The 15,618-nt window shown below is 44.5% G+C and overlaps 1 protein-coding gene across 5 annotated transcripts in view; it reads left to right on the top strand.

Moving 5' to 3' along the window:
* The first annotated feature begins 3,053 nt into the window (after positions 1-3,053).
* The window catches only part of Senp5 (SUMO specific peptidase 5), a 36,892-nt gene continuing 24,327 nt past the window's right edge, over positions 3,054-15,618 (top strand). Inside the window, exons 1-4 of one of the 5 annotated variants that reach the window (XM_055624938.1) lie at positions 3,054-3,214; positions 3,367-3,541; positions 7,186-7,329; positions 13,215-14,743. In XM_055624938.1, coding sequence (XP_055480913.1) covers positions 13,246-14,743 — 1,498 coding nt within the window. In that variant the 5' untranslated portion in view covers positions 3,054-3,214; positions 3,367-3,541; positions 7,186-7,329; positions 13,215-13,245. The remainder of the gene's footprint in view (positions 3,215-3,366; positions 3,542-7,185; positions 7,330-13,214; positions 14,744-15,618) is intronic. The other 4 variants (XM_055624941.1, XM_055624937.1, XM_055624939.1 and 1 more) reach the window with 4 other exon arrangements.

Raw genomic sequence — 15,618 nt, 5'->3', positions numbered from 1 at the left:
ACGTCAGGACCTGTCCTGGAGGCAGGAGCTGAAGCAAGAGACCACAGAGGGATGCTGCTTCCTGCCTTGTTCTCCGTATCAGCTCACTTTTTAATAACAAGCCAAATCCACTCGCCCATATATAGCACCACCCACCAAGGGCCAGGACCTTCATACAAATCATCAGGAAGCAAGAAAATATCCCACAGACTTGCCTACAGGCCACTGAGTTTTCTCCACTGAGTTTCCCTTTTTCTAGATGGAACCAACTGGTCCATTACTGTGCAACCTTTTGGGGTGTCCCCTTTCCCACTCATTCTTCAGTATTGCCAGCTGTCCAACCCCTCTCCTGGTATGGAACATTCTGGAAAAGTTTCATGGTCATATCTCCTTTCCGCCACCGAACTCCTGCAAAGCAGCCTCCCTCCTCTGCTGTTCAGACGGCCTCCCTCTCAGAGTACCCACACAGCTCTCTTACCCCCATTTATCTTTGGGTCTGGGACACTTCCTCCCCCACGGTCTATACCCACCATACCTCTAATCAAACTACAGGATCCCTCCACTTTTCTATGCCAAGTCCAAATCTCTTACTCCTAATGGACCCAGTCTGGTAAACTACAGTTTTTTATCTTTTTATTTAGTGGGGACAAACCTTTATTTATCAGACTCCTCAAAGTCCACATTTTATGGCCAACAAACTCTCGACCCAACACTTCCATTCTGGCAGTCTGAAAGCCAGACATCTACCACCTAGCCAAAGACTTACCGCTGCTTCACCAAGCTGGAATTCCTATACACTCAACTTGTAAACCATTCTACCCCTCCTTCCTCCTCTCACTTCTCAGTCCTGGGTCAAGACATTTTCACATTTATTTGGCCATACCCTGACAACCAAATGTCCTGGACCATCCTTCCTCGGGGGTTTCCTGATAGCCCTCATCTCTTTGACCAGGCTCTTGCTCCCAGCATTCTCCTCCAATATTTTGAGGAACTCTTCTTTGTTGCATCTCTTTGAACTGTCTCTACAGCACAACTCCACTGTCCTTGATTTTCACTGACCTGGGATACTTGGTGTTCCCTAAGGCCCCGGGAGCATCCCCCTATGTAACTGACCCTTGGTCACCCTGACTCCCCTTCCCATGACGAATCTCAAAACTCTAATCCACAATATACCCTTCCCAAACAAACAAGCAAACAAACCTAAATAGCACCTTCTGTCCTTCCTGGGCTTAGCAAATGACCTTTGTGTCTGGGATTCCTGAATTTGAAGTCATAGCCAAACCTCTTTACCAGGCTACTCATGGACATCTTACAGAATCTTTGGACCCCTCCTAACCTAGCCAACACTCTCCAAGGTCAAAGAGGCCCTTCCGACTGCTACAGCATTAAAGAGTCTAGACCACTCTAAACCTTTCACCCCATTTTTATGTTCCTCTCATAAGGTAGACTTAGTCTTTTTTCAGTTCTATGGAGAGACACCCCATGCAATACCTACCTGTCCAAACAATACCCTACCTGTCCAAGTGATGCCTGCGTGTCCAAACACATTCAGTTTCACAGGGCTGGTCTAGTCTTAGTACTTAAAGACTCTTGGAGCTGCCTGCCTCTTAACCTTTTTATTTTTTTTAAGATTTTTTTGTGATTATTGTCATTTTTTTTTAGAACATATGTATGTGTCTATATAAGCGTGTGTCTTAGTGTCTATGTGTGTGTGTGTCTAAGTGCATGCTGGTGTCCTGGGAGGGCAAAGGAGGGCACTTCCTTTAGTATTTGAACTGCAGGTGGTGGTCCTGAGCTGCCTGATGTGGGTGTGGGGAATCAAACACCTTCTTAGGCGCTCCTTAGGCCAGTCAAGCTCACCGTTGACCTTAATCGTCATCGCCTGGCTGGGTAGACCATGCTGGCCTCACACTCATGGCACTCCCCCCACCTCAGCCTTCCGAATGCGGGATTCCAGTCGTGTGTTGCCACCCACCACTGAAAAGTGAAAAGTAGTTGTGAAGTAGAACAAGGCCGAAGACCAAATTATTAGATATAGATTTATTTAGAGTACTTTTGTATTGCCTATTTACCCCCTGCTCCCCAAACAAAACGCCCCGCTGAAACAATGGGTCGTGGCCCTCCGTGTTCTCTTCTGTGAACTCTTGCTTGCCTGCCTGTAGTTTTAGAGTATAGAGTGAGTACGCAAACCGTACCTGGGTTCAAAATCTTTCGGGCACTGTCCTGGCTAGGTTCACTGGGGACCTCTCCTTCTCTTCCTCTTTCATTGGTGTTGGAGTGCTTATTCTACAAAGATTTCCGCAACAATTTTACTGTCTGTATGTGGCAGTGCACACTAGTAGGTAAACTGAGGCAGGAGGATCCAAGTGTGAGGCTAGTCAGTGCTGCATAGTGAGACCTTATCTTTAAACAAATAGTTCATTGGATGAATACTGAAGCACCCTAACAGAGTTTTTTTTAAAAATAAATAATCTTATTTTATTTTATGTGCATTAGTGTGAGGGTATGAGATCCCTTGGAACGGGAGAGATGGCTCAGTGATTAAGATCACTGTCTGCTCTTCCAAAGGACCCGGGTTCAATTCCCAGACCCACATGGCAGCTCACAACTGTCTGAAAAAGAAATTTTACTGTAGACTTCCTGAGTTCGGGTAGGCAGGCCAGTGAGGATCGAGATGGAGGCTCTGCCGTCCTGGGAAAATGCTAAACAAGTAATTTACATTACCAAGGGGTAAGATCAACATGGGAAAGTAGTGTGGGAAAGCCTGGGCCTGACCTTAAACTGCATTCCAGAGCAGGAATGTGAGGGCTCAGCTGTGGTCTGTTTTAACCTTCCTGACCTTAAAAGCTTGAAGAGCGTTAATGACCAGATGTCGGAAACCTGCTTTGTGACGCCTGGGCCGCTCCAGATTGCAGTTCCCCCAAATCCTCCCTAGCGGAACAGGCTTGCGGGAGCAGGAGCACACCCAGCGTCTAACAGCGGGCGCCTCTGGCCACGCCCTTCTCACCCGGCGTGGGCGGAGCTTCTGGCGGAAAAGCGAGGAAGGAGGTGACGCGCTAAGCGGGCGCCGGTGTCGTGCAGCGGCTGGGAGGAAGCTCGGCAGCCTCGCCGGCGGAGAGCAGGCCGGAGCCTGGGTCGCTGGCTAGGCTTCTCCGGGCGTGGGCGAGGCAGCAGTCCCGGCCGCTGCAGCGTTCGTCCAGGCAGGCGGGTCAGGTGCCGGGAGCTAAGGACGCAGGTAAGCGGCAGGGGGGCAGCGCAGGCCAGGAGGCGTCCGCAGCGCTGCTGACCAGCCCTTCCCCGCCAGCTCAGCGCCGCCCGAGGCCCGCACGCAGGCCGCTTAGTGGGCGCTGGTCTCCGGGGACCACGGCCCTCCTTCTTCCTCTGCAGCACGAACCTGGCGATCCAGACTGGCACAAAACCAGCGCTCCGGGCCGCTGCTTCCGAAGCCAGGGAAGGCTGTGCCTGAAGATCGCTGTCAGGCTCCCAGCTGCTGCCGAGTCGGAAGTCGGGGGGTCTGAGTTGATGTGACAGCTTTGGTGCCTTCCCATCGTGCTCATGCATGGTACTCTTGGCCTTTAGGATGGTGGGAGGCTACTTTTTTATTATTCTATTTGTGCTGGGCAGTATTAACCTCGATTCCATTGTGGGGCCGTTCTCTTGGGGGAAGTGGGATGCAGAACGGTCATGAGAGTTTGTACTCAAGAGTCCAGAGAAGCTGAGTTGAAACTCTACCCTGCCATTGTTTTTTTAATTCCCCACCTGGACGTAGGCATGTTCTTATACCTATACAAATTAGATGGAATAACTGAATGGATTTGGGGGGAGGGCTCTGGTTAAAACGCCATTTAAGAATATTCAGGACACATGGTGCATTCCTTAATTATGCTTTCAAGCCTTTTGTCCAGAATAAGCTTAGTACGGAGAAGGGTGCCAGGAGAGAAACCGGGATCTTGTGTGGTTGGAGCTTAACTGCAATCTGTGCTTTGAGTGTGCAGCATCCAAGAAACCCCGTCACTCAGATGCCTTGTGCTTATTGAGAAAATTCTGGTATAAGAAGAAGTCATCGGTTTCTCTCATGAGATAGCATTTGTGTGCTAGGACTTTAGAATAGCACCTACCTGGGATATGCTTGATTCTTTTATTGTCACATTTAGGAGGCTTTTGCGCCTACATGTTAAAATCCTGTCCTTTGTTCAGCCTGGCAGTTTTGCTGTGTAGATTAGGCTGGCCTTGAACTTGCAGTGATCCCCTGTCTTAGCCTCGAAAATGCTGGGATTACAAGCCCAGTTTATACAACTTTTCTTTTTTGCTCTCTCATATCCTCCTCTCCCCCCATTTTCTTTTAGATTAAAAAAAAATGTACATGCATATTTTGCCTGCATGTCTGTGCACTGCATTCTTGTCTGGTGCCTATGGGGATCAGAACAGGGTGCTGGATCCCCTGGATGTTATGAATGGTTGCGAGTCACACATGGGTGTTAGGAATAAGACAAGTGCTCTTAACCAGGGAGCCATCTCCCCAGCCAGTCCCCTAGCCTTCCTTTTAGTGTTCTTTGTCTTCCTCCCTGCCTTTAGTTTTATTGTTATTTTCAAGTACTGAGGAGTGAACACAAGGCATTGCGCATGCTGGGCAAGTGCTGAGCCAGGTTCCACAATCCCTAGTTCCAGTGTTTTCTTGATTTACTCCATTTGTCAAGGTACTTCTTGTCTTGTGGATCTTTGAGAAAGGTATATGAGAAGTATATACTTTGATAAATTACCTGTCTGAGAACTTCTGTTTTTAGTTGCTAGTCCTCAGATGGGACTAAAATTCTCGTGTTAAAAATAATTTTCTTGTCAGAATTTGGAAAGCATTTCTCCATTGTTCCTGGTTTTCAGTTGTGTGTGGAGGGGCACACTTGCTGGTGTGGGAGGGCATGATGCAGAGTCTCCACCCAGTTTATTGAGACAGGGTCTTTCACTTAACTTGGAACTCACTCATTTGGCTGCCTGGTTGACTGTCAAGCCCTAGGAATCTGTCCTCTGTCACTGTACAGTCCAGGGATTATAGGAATGTATCCTGTGCTCAGTTTTTATGTGGGTCTGCGGACCCACAATCAGGTCTTGATATTTACAGAACAAGCATTTCCCCACTGAGGCATCTCCTAGGCATCCTCTCCCATTGTTTTTTCCCCTAAGATACAGTCTGGCTGTATCTTAGCTGATCTCTTGGGTCCTTCCAGCTTCAGCCTTCTTCCTTATTGGATTATAGGAGTGTAGCCACACTTGGCTGTGTCAGTTACTTATTATTATTGTTGTTGTTGTTTTGTTTTTCGAAACATAGTTTCTCTGTGTAGCCCTGGCTGTCCTGGAACTCACTTTGTAGACCAGGCTGTCCTGGAACTCAGAGATCCCCCTGCCTCTGCCTCCTGAGTGCTGGGATTACAGGTGTGTGCCATCACTGCCCTTCGCCAGTGACTTCAATTTCTTTCAGTTTCTTTCACTCATTCTCTATTTCTTTATTTGAAATTGTATGGAAGGAAGATATCCCTTTCTATTTTACTACCCTTTATTATAGAGGGCATAGTGATATAGGCCTTTAATCCCAGCACTCCAGAGGCACAAGCAAGCTAATCTCTGAGTTTGAGGTCAGCATGCACAACATAGCAAGTTCCAGGCCAGCCAGGACTACATAAGGAGACCCTGTCTCTCTCTCACACACAGGCTATTTATTGTATCTTGGATTCTAACTATAATGTATTTGGTTGCCCAGTGGACTTTTGGGCACCCCGAGACCTCATGTCGGTATGTCTTTTTGACATGACATTAGTTTTAAGCCCCTGTGTATGTTCTGGCACCACCTGACATTTTGGTTTCATCTTTCTTTTGCTTTCTCTGCCCAGTTCTGGGCTTTTGTTTGTTTATTTGTTTTGAGACAGAGTCTCCTGTAGTTCAGGCTGGCCTTACAATGGGCTATGTAACTAGTAATGATGTTGACTTCCTTATGTTCCTGTCTGAGCCTCCAGAGGGCTGGGACTGGGTCACCATACTGGGTTTAGCCATTTTTTTCAGCAGACAGTTATCATGAGAAGCTAAGATCTGATTGTTAGGGTGCTCACTAAATTGTGTTGCTTCATTGACAGTCAAATGTATGTATGTGCATGTACACGTCTGTATCAGTATTAAACACTGAGTTCATAGTGGTACCTCCAGCCTGTCTCTCATCATCCTCATTTCACGATTTGTTGTTTCCCTAGTGATGGAAAGCCTAGCTTTAATTATCTACAACATATTTTATTTAATTGCGCAATTTTAGAATACTGTTAATATTAGAATATATGCTTCTATGGGAAGCATATTTGCTATGCATTGCACAATATCTGTATGTAGTCTTTATCCTTAGCGCTTGAGCATGTAGTCAGAATATTGTTTTCTAAAGTTGTCTGTTATTTTCTGCTTTTATGGTATGGTTGTATCAGTCATTTGAAATTCAGGGGCTAAGAGATGTGTAGTTCAGCGATAGAGTACTTTCTGGGCATTCATGAGATCCTGATTTAATCTCCAGTACTGCAAAAGGAAAAGAAAGCAAGCATGCCAGGTTCATTTAAGTATGTGAAGCATTGGCTTGGTCCTAAAGGCAGACCAGTAGGAAAAAGACATTCAGAGAAGTGTCCCCTCTTCATTGCTTCCACCACCTCACCTTTGAAACTGGTCTGAACTTTGCTCTCTTCGAGCAAGGGTGCATTCTGCTCATGACTGTGCTGCTTGCTAAAGAATCCTTGCTCTGCTGAAGCTTCACTCATCCTGTAGATCAAGTAGTTTATTCAGCCGTGCTCTCGCCTGTGGGCAGTGGTTATTTGCTATTATAAACAATGTTTCAACAGATCGCCTTTTCATTATTATCACAGCTGCATCTTCAGTTTAAACTGCTTAAAGTGAGGCTGCCAGACTAAGGATAAATACTTTTGTGGCTTTTATGAAATCTTCCCAAATTCTCTTTGAAAATTATTACATCAGTTTGGAATTGCACCAGCAAAGTATGAAAATGCCTTTTTCAGTCTGGTGGCAGAGGCAGAGGCTTGTTAATTTGAGGGAGGTCTGGACTACAAAGTGCTACCTTCAAAACAGAAAGACAGTAACTTTTGGCTGGAGAGATGGCACAGCCGATAAGAATGTGACTTATCTACAGAAGGAGAAGGTGTTACAGCTTTTGTTTTTCCTTGGCAGTGCTGATCAAACCTGGGACTTTGACACATGTGAGTTAACACTATCTTTGAGCAGAGCCCTACACCACTGACCTCTTTTCTGAAGGGTGAACTTGAGTCGATAGTGGTGGTGCACACCTTTGATCCCAGCTCGTGGGAAGCAGAGGTAGGTAAATCTTTGTGAGTTCAAGGCCAGCCTGGTCTACAAAGTGAGTTCCAGGACAGCCAGAGCTACAAAAAGAAACCTGTCTGGGGCTGGGAGGTGTGGGAGTGTAAAGTTGAAGATCTCTTTATGCTTAAGGGATATTTAGAAATCTTTATTTGTGAATTGCCTCCTTATGTATTTTTCTCATTAGGTTATCAAGCTTTTTGTCTTTTTGTTGGCTTGGGGTTTTTGTTCGTTTGTTTTCTGAAGTAGGGTTTTTTTGTAAATAGGGTTTGCTCTGTAAATCAGGTTGGCCTCCAACTCAGAGATGATTGTTCAGTCTTTAAAAATATATTACTTTTTATTCTATGTGTATGAGTGTTTTGCCAGCATGTATGTGCCTGCAGAGGCCAGAAAAGAGCCCTAGATCTCCTAGAGCTGGAGTTAGGGATGCTTGCAAGATGCCATGTGGGTCCTGGGAACTGAGCCTGGGTTCTGTGCAAGAACAGCAAGAACTTTTAGCTGCTGAGCCGTCTCTCCAGACTCCTGATTGTTCAATTTTTTAAAAAAATTAAAAACCCTAATGTTGATTGTGTGTGTGGGTATGTGAACATGAATGCAGGTGCCAGCAAAGAAGAGGTATTGGATCCCCTAGAGCTGAAGTTACAGGCAGTTAGGAGCAGCTATTAGACACGGGTGCTGGACACCAGATTTGAGTCCTGGAAGAACAGCAAGTGCTGTTAAGTGCTGAGCTATCTCTCCAGCCCTTGGTTGTTTTGTTCCTTTAAAAATATAAAAGTTAAGAGACCTGGCTGTGTTTTTGCCAGTTGTTATGTTTTTCTGTTGCCTCTTTGTGCACTGTGGCTTTCCTCCTTTCTGTTTGTTGGGAGGAGCTAGGGATTAAACTGAGGACCTGCTCCTCCACCCATAGCCTCCTTTTTTTTCTATTTAATCTTAAAAAAATAAAAAATAAAGAAAGGTTTTCTGAAACCACGCTGGCGTCTTCCTGCCTCAGCCTCCCAAAGGCATGCCATATGCCCAGCTCCATTTTAGGTTTACAGTGCAGAGCTGTAAGAACATTCATGTCCACTCAGTAGCTGTCATCACCCTCCATCTCAGACTGAAACTGTGTACCATTGAAAAGTCAGGCCCCCTTCTCTCCTTCCCTGTTAGTTTTGTTCCTATTTTGGGTGGAGTTCTTTGTTTGGTTGGTTGGTTAGTTGGATCTAGGGCAGTGATTTTCAGCCTATGGGCAGTGACCCCTTTGGGGTTGAATGACCCTTTCATAGGCTTCACCTAAGGCCATTTGAAAAACACAGATATTTACATTATGATTCCTAACAGTGGAAAAACTTTAGTTATGAAGAGCAATGTCATAATTTTATGGTTGGAGCTGCATGAAAGGATCTCAGGGTGAGGAAAGCAGAGATCCACTGTTCTAGGGCTTCCTGCATGCCAGGCAAAGCCTGAAGATGCATCCTAGTGCTTCTGTTACTTTATCTTTACTTTGAGACAGAATCTCCTTTGTAGTTCTGGATGGACAATAATTCACTGTGTACACTGGGCTGGACCCGCATTTGGACTAATTCTGCCTCTGTCACCTGAGAGCCGGAATTACAGGTAAAAACCACCAGTCTGACTCTTCTGTTAGTTTGTTTCTAAGACAGAATATCTTGTCGCCCAGGCAAACTCCTAATTTGCCTACATTTACCTTCTAAGTACTGGGATTATAGTGTGCAACACTGTCTGACTCTTTTGTTTCTGTTTTGAGACAGTTACAAAGTTTTTTGTTTTTTAAGAAGAGGAATGGAGGGGTCTGGAGAGATGACTCAGCCCAGTTAGAGTACTGGTTTGCTCTTTCAGAGGTCCTGAGTTCAATTCCCAGCAACCACAGTCATGGTGGCTCACAACTATCTACAGTGTGGTCTGATGCCATCTTCTGGCCTGCAGGTGTACATGCAGACAGAGTACGCAAACATAAAAATAGATGATAGATAGATAGATCAGATACATAAATAAATCTAAAAAATAAAAGAAAAAGAAGAAGAGGAACCAAACCTGGGTGCTCTGCAAGAGCAGTAAATGCTTTTTAACCCTTGACCTATCTGTCTAGCTCCCTTTATTTTTTTTCTTGAAACAGTAGAACTTTTTTCTTTTTCACAGATATGGAAGCCCTATGTTTAAAATTAGTTTTACGGAGCCAAAGTAAGGGTGTCTGTGGGGCCATGTTCTCTTTGAAGGCTCTTGGGGAGACTCTTTCCCTCTTGTAGTTTTTGGTGGCTGCTTGCATTCCTTGGATTTTGGCTCTTTCACTCTGATCATGTTGCCTTTTCTTCTGTCTGTGGGTTTTGCTTTTACCTGTAACACTGTTCTGGTTTACTTTCTATCCTCAGAGGTCTGGTGATTCTTGGTAGGTGAAGCTTTTTTTTTTTTTTTTCCTTTAGAGCAAGCTGGCTTTGAACTCAGAGAGATCCGCCTGCCTCTGCCTTGCAAGTGCAGGAATTGAAGGCATGGGCCACTGAGCCTGGCCTGAGTCCCCCCCCCCTTTTCTTTGAGATAGTGTTTCACTATTTACCACTGGCTGTCCTCGAATTGACCCTGTATACCAGCCTGTCCTTGAACTCAGAAGAGCTCCAACTGCCTTTGTCTCCCAAGTGCTGAGATTAAAGATGTGTGCTGCCACACCTGGTGGATGTTGAGTGATGTTTAAGAATGGGGCTGCAGGTATATAGCACATTGGGTGAACATCTTTACCCTGGATGAGGTCCCCAGTTCAGCCTCCAATACTAACTCAAACATAATGTCCACTGAGATGCTATGGGACATTTTGAATACACTTGAATATATGAGAATTGTCAAGTTTGGGTACACTGTGGGCCATGCAAGGCCATTTGTGGGGGAATATTTGTTGTATAGGTTTATGAATTTTCTCACAAGCTAACCAACTTTTCTGGAGGATGAATCAGATTGCCAGGATCTCAGAGGATGAGTTAAAAAAAAAAAAAAAAGTGTTTCCCCAGGTGGTGGTGGCACACGCCTTTAATCCCAGCTCTTGTTAAACCGAGGCAGGTGATCTTTGAGTTTCAGGCTACCCTGGTCTACAGAGTGAGTTCCAGGACAGCCAAGGTTATACAGAGAGAACCTGTCTTGAAAAAAAACAAAACTTCAAACTGTCTTCACAGCCATCTATTTCACCCTGTCAGAAGGGCATATTGCTCTTGGGGAAAAGGGGGACAGAGTAATTAATTAGAATCTAGAGCCTAAAACATTTCTTTGACTTCAGAATACACTGAAAAGTAATTGCTCAGCCTTTTGGGGGAGCATTAAATACCTATGATCTTTTCTCTTCAGATGAGCTTATCTCATCCCAAAGGAAGGAATGGTTCCTCATTAGCAGTATATCCTTAGAGGGTGGTGAGAGGGCAAGTTCACAGCGTGAACTCATTTATCTCAGCTTGCCATGTGCTGCCTGTCCCTGTGTGTGACTGTCCTGATTCATCCTCATCAAGAAAGGGAACACATTCTCTCTTTAGGATCTGGGGGTGGAACTTGTTCAGATTTTCTGATGGCCTTCCTTTTTCAGCCCCATCCACATCCTAACCTTCATAGGTACTTATTTCTAGTTCAGGGCCTTTCTGAGGTCATGTAGCTTATGACATGGCCTTAGATTTTTTAGCTTTTTTTGAACTGCTACGTATGTTGCTCATTTATCTGCTTTTTTTATTTATTGAAAAAGGCTTATAGCCTCAGCTGACCTGGAGCTTGCTATGTAGACCAGGCTGGCCTTGAACTCTTTAGGGAGTTGAACTCTTGAGATCTTCCAGCCTCTGCTGAGATTAAAGGTGTATACTACCAAATCTGGCTATCTGTTTCTTTTAGGGATGTTATTGATCTTATCTCTTCTTTTATTACCTTTGTCCCTGACCTCTTTTGCTCACTTCTTCCTTCATTGATTCATTCCCTTGTTCATTCGTTCTGTTAGGAACAAGCAAAAGAAACTTATTCTTAGCACTATTTAATTTTCAGACTCCATTTAATCATAGGAAGAAGCTAAGTTCAAGGTCCCTGGCACTAGAAGAGCTGGGGACTTCCCAAGAGCTAAAGAGCTTGGGGTGTAGGGAAACAGTTGTCTGAGTGCAGACATCTCAAGGACAACTTCTGTCTTGCTGGCAGGGTCAAATTAAGTTCATGTTTCCAGGCCCAGGAACCTGCTTCTATCCAGATTGATGGAAACTCCTTGATTGGACAATGGTACAACTCCATCCTACTCCTCCTGCTTTGTGGTTTCATCCTTTAAATATGCTGTACAACATCCCTTCATGGTCACAGTTCAGCTCCTGAGTCTGTTTTTCCTCCCTGATCGATCAGCAGCGGCTTGATTACAATACATTTTTATCACCTTTATTGACCTGGTGTTTGAGTTATGTTGATTTAAGTGGATCCCACAACAATTTATTCATGTTTGACAGTGTCTCATTATATAGCACCAAAGGCTGGTCTTGAACTTGTGATCCTTTTGCTTGTGCTTCCTGGCTGCTAGGATTATAGGGGCATACTGCACCTAGTGGGATTTTTGCCTTTTAAAAATCTAACTTCGGGCTGTGCATGGTGGCACATGCCTGTAACTCCAGCATCTGTGAGACAGAGCGGTAGGATTGCTAATTCAAGGCCAGCCTGAGTAACTTAGGAAGACCTTGCCCCTCCCATGTCCAGGGTTACTATTTCAGTGGACTTCAGTGGAGAAGGGACCATGGTAAACATATGTTTAGCCTTCCATATTCTTCCCTTATAGGAAAGGGATGCATAGAAAGGTAATATTGTGTGTTTGTGGTGGGGTGTGGGGAGTGGAGATGGGGAAGCTTTTACTTTTTTTTTTTTTTTTTTTTTTTTGTCTTTTTCTTATCCAGTATAACTGGATGAGAGCACCTGATGAAGTTCTGTTCATGTGTAGACACTTAGACTCTGACTGGTGAAAGTGGAGCTGGTCTCTTTGAGGTTGATGACTATATGGGCCAAAGATACTCGCCCTTGGAAAACTTTGCTGGCTGAAAGTTGTTTTCCATGGACAAGTTATAAATAAATAGACATGGAATCCATCTGAAGGGGTATTTGGTCCCTCTTCCTTTACTATCTTTCACTGTACTGTTGAGAACACAGTAAATACTAGAAATTCTGTGGCTGACAAGGTAGCTCAAGTACTAACCCTCCAGGAATTCTCTTCTGATCTTTTGCCTTATGTATTCTATTAGAAACTGATGCAGTGGACTGAAGAGATGGCTCAGCAGTTAACCTGCTGCTTTTGCAGAGGACCGAGGTTCAGTTTCCAGCACCTACATCTTAGCTTACAACTATCCACAGTTCCAGTTTCAAGGGATCCAGCCCCCTCTTCTGGCCCCCAAAAGTAGCAGGCGCTTCAAGTGGTGCACCTGTACACATGCAGGCGGAGTGCTCACGCACAGAAACAAACTCCCAAACAAAAACTGCTGTGCACTGAGAGAAGGTTTTTGTTGTTACTGTTACAAGGCGTCACTCACTAGACAGCCTGGCTGACCTGGCTGAACTTTATGTAGAACGGGCTGGTCTGGAACTCACAGAAATTGAGGTCCACCTGGCTTTAGCTTCCCGAATACTGGGATTAAAGACATGCAGGACCACCTCTTGCCAGAAATCATTCTTGAAACATCCTACCAGAAGCAGGTATAGAGAAAGTGGGGGCCTTATTAAATGTTCATGTCTTCCCAGTTCTTGAAGTAGGAACCTCAGTCAGGTAGGATTTCTTTATGGCTGACAAAATAAATTGCGGTTCATATGTTCTTTTTTATCTTTGTATCTTAATTGCTACATGTCTTTATGACATTATACTTAAACTGAAATGTAACTTTTTATACTTTTATTTTCTTTTATAGGCACATCCAGTTCTCATTATGCATCAGAAAAATGAAAAAACAGAAGAAAATTCTATGGAAGAAAGGAATTCACTTAGCCTTTTCTGAGAAATGGAATACTGGGTTTGGAAGCTTTAAGAAGTTCTATTTTCCTCAAAACCTGTGCTTTCTGAAAGCTAAGCTGGGAAGACCAGTTGTTTGGCATCGGCAGTTGAAGCATTTCCAGTGTAGTAAGAAGGACCTTCACATCCCAAAATCATGGGTCCAGGATGTCCCGCTTTGTGCGGAGGAGAAGTCTGGAGCACCCACTCACAATGTTAATGCTTTGTATGCCAGAGTGAGAAGAAAGGACACTGAGCACTTCATTTCCCCCTCAAGGAGGCTCCTGAAACTCCAAGCAGATAAGTTACTGTCTTCATCGAGTCACGTGGACCATGGATACTGCAGAGAGAACAGTTTCCTGAGTGCAGTTACGGGCTTGTCAGCAAATTCTGTTTTAGGTAAGGCCGGTGGTCACAAGCCTAGGACAGAGCCACAAGCTTCAGACTTTCCCATGAAGTTCAATGGGGAGAGCCAAAGTCCTGGTGAGAGTGGCAAGATTGTGGTCTTGAACAAGCATAGAAAGCGCTTCTGTTATGGCTGCTACCAAGGGCTAGAGCACCACAGGGATGGGAGACCCTTGATTCCAAAACAGTTCCAACTTAACCAACATCGAAGAGTCAAAGTGTCTCTTATGATGTATGAGAAATTATCCATGATTAGATTTCGGTATAGGATTTTCAGATCCCAGCACTTCAGAACGAAAAGCAGAGTTTGTAAGCTAAGAAAAGCCCAGCGAAGCTGGGTACAGAAGGTCACTGGGGACCATCAAGAGAAACTTAGGGATAATAACACAGAGGGTGGCAATTGCAGCCCAGTCCCTTCCCTAGAACCTAAAGACACTTGTCAGTGTCAGCCATACTTTCCAGATATGGACAGCAGTGTTATGGCGAAGGGAAAGAACTCTCACGTGGCTGATGGCCACATTAAAGAAAGCCCTTTCTCTGACAAGGAGCATAGTTTAGATGAAGCATTCCCTGACCAACAGAATGGCAGTGCCACATACACCTGGAACCAGTCACCCTCTTCTCCTAAGTGGGAATGTACAGAGCAAATTCATGAAATCCCTTTAACAGAACATCCTTCTAGTAATGAGTTCTCTTCGGAAACTGAAAGAGCAATTATGACTCTGGGTCAGGAAAGTGGGACAAGTACTGTCAGTGACGACAGAGTAAAACTGTTAGTGTCTGGAGCAGACAAATCTGTGAGTAGTGTAGATGGGCCTGTGTCTCAAGAGCCTGCTCAGAATGAGAACTTCCAGATGGAGGAGGATGGATCTCTCAAGCAGAACATTCTTAGCTCAAAACTGCTGGACCACCCTTACTGTAAAAGTCCACTGGACGCTCCCTCGGTGTGCAGTGAACTCAAAGTAGAAAACCAGATGGCAGGCAGCCAGAGCCGTCAGAAAGCTTCTCCCGTGGATGATGAGCAGCTCTCAACCTGCCTTTCTGGTATGCACTGTTCTTTGTTGCCCTCCAACCTCTGGCCCACACTGCTCCATTATATAGATGTTGCTTAGCTCATTTCCTGGTTTGCTGATGAACACTTGCATTGATTTTGCTCTAAGGGTGCAATGAACTTTCTTATGTAGTTGTTTCTGTAAGCTAAATTGCCATTTAAATTGCTGGTAAAAGAATATTGATACTTAATTTTTTAAAAAAAAGATTCTATCTGCATGTACACCTGTGTGCCAGAAGAGGGCATCAGATCCCAGTAGAGATGGTTATGAGCCACCATGTTGTTCCTGAAAGTTGATCTCAGGATCTCTGAGACCAGTGCTCTTAACCACTGAGCCATCTCTCCAACCCCGATACTTAAAATTTTTAAGAGGATGGTCAAATTACCTTTCAAGATGAACTTGCTTAAACTTAAATTTTAACCAGGTTTACAGATTACAGATGAGAATTTTATATTGTCAGGCTTTAAGATTGGGTGTCTTTGTTTCTAAACAGAATCTTAGGTAGCCCAGTCTGGCCTCAGACTTGCCATGTACTTGAGAGGTGACTCAAATTTGTGATCCTTTCAGGTGCTGAGATTCCAGATATGTTACTACCATGCCTGACTTATGTGGGGCGGTGGCTGCAACTCAGGCCTCATATGTGCTAAGCAGACATTCTCTCAGCTGAGCTATCTCCCCAGCCCTGTTTTGTTTTGTTTGTTTTTTTTTTTTTTTGTATGTTTGAGTGTATCTTATTGGTACAGTTTCTCTCTTATCTATTTTCCTTTGCATCACACCTACTTATTTATTTGTCTGTCTATCTATCTTATCTATCTATCTATCTATCTATCTATCTATCTATCTATCTATCTATCTATCTATCTATCT

This window comes from Psammomys obesus, unplaced genomic scaffold (assembly GCF_907164565.1).
Source record: "Psammomys obesus unplaced genomic scaffold, mPsaObe1.curated_primary_1811, whole genome shotgun sequence".
NCBI classification, from domain to species: domain Eukaryota; kingdom Metazoa; phylum Chordata; class Mammalia; order Rodentia; family Muridae; genus Psammomys; species Psammomys obesus.
Note: the sequence above shows the minus strand (reverse complement) of the source record. Positions and strands in the feature narration are given on the sequence as shown.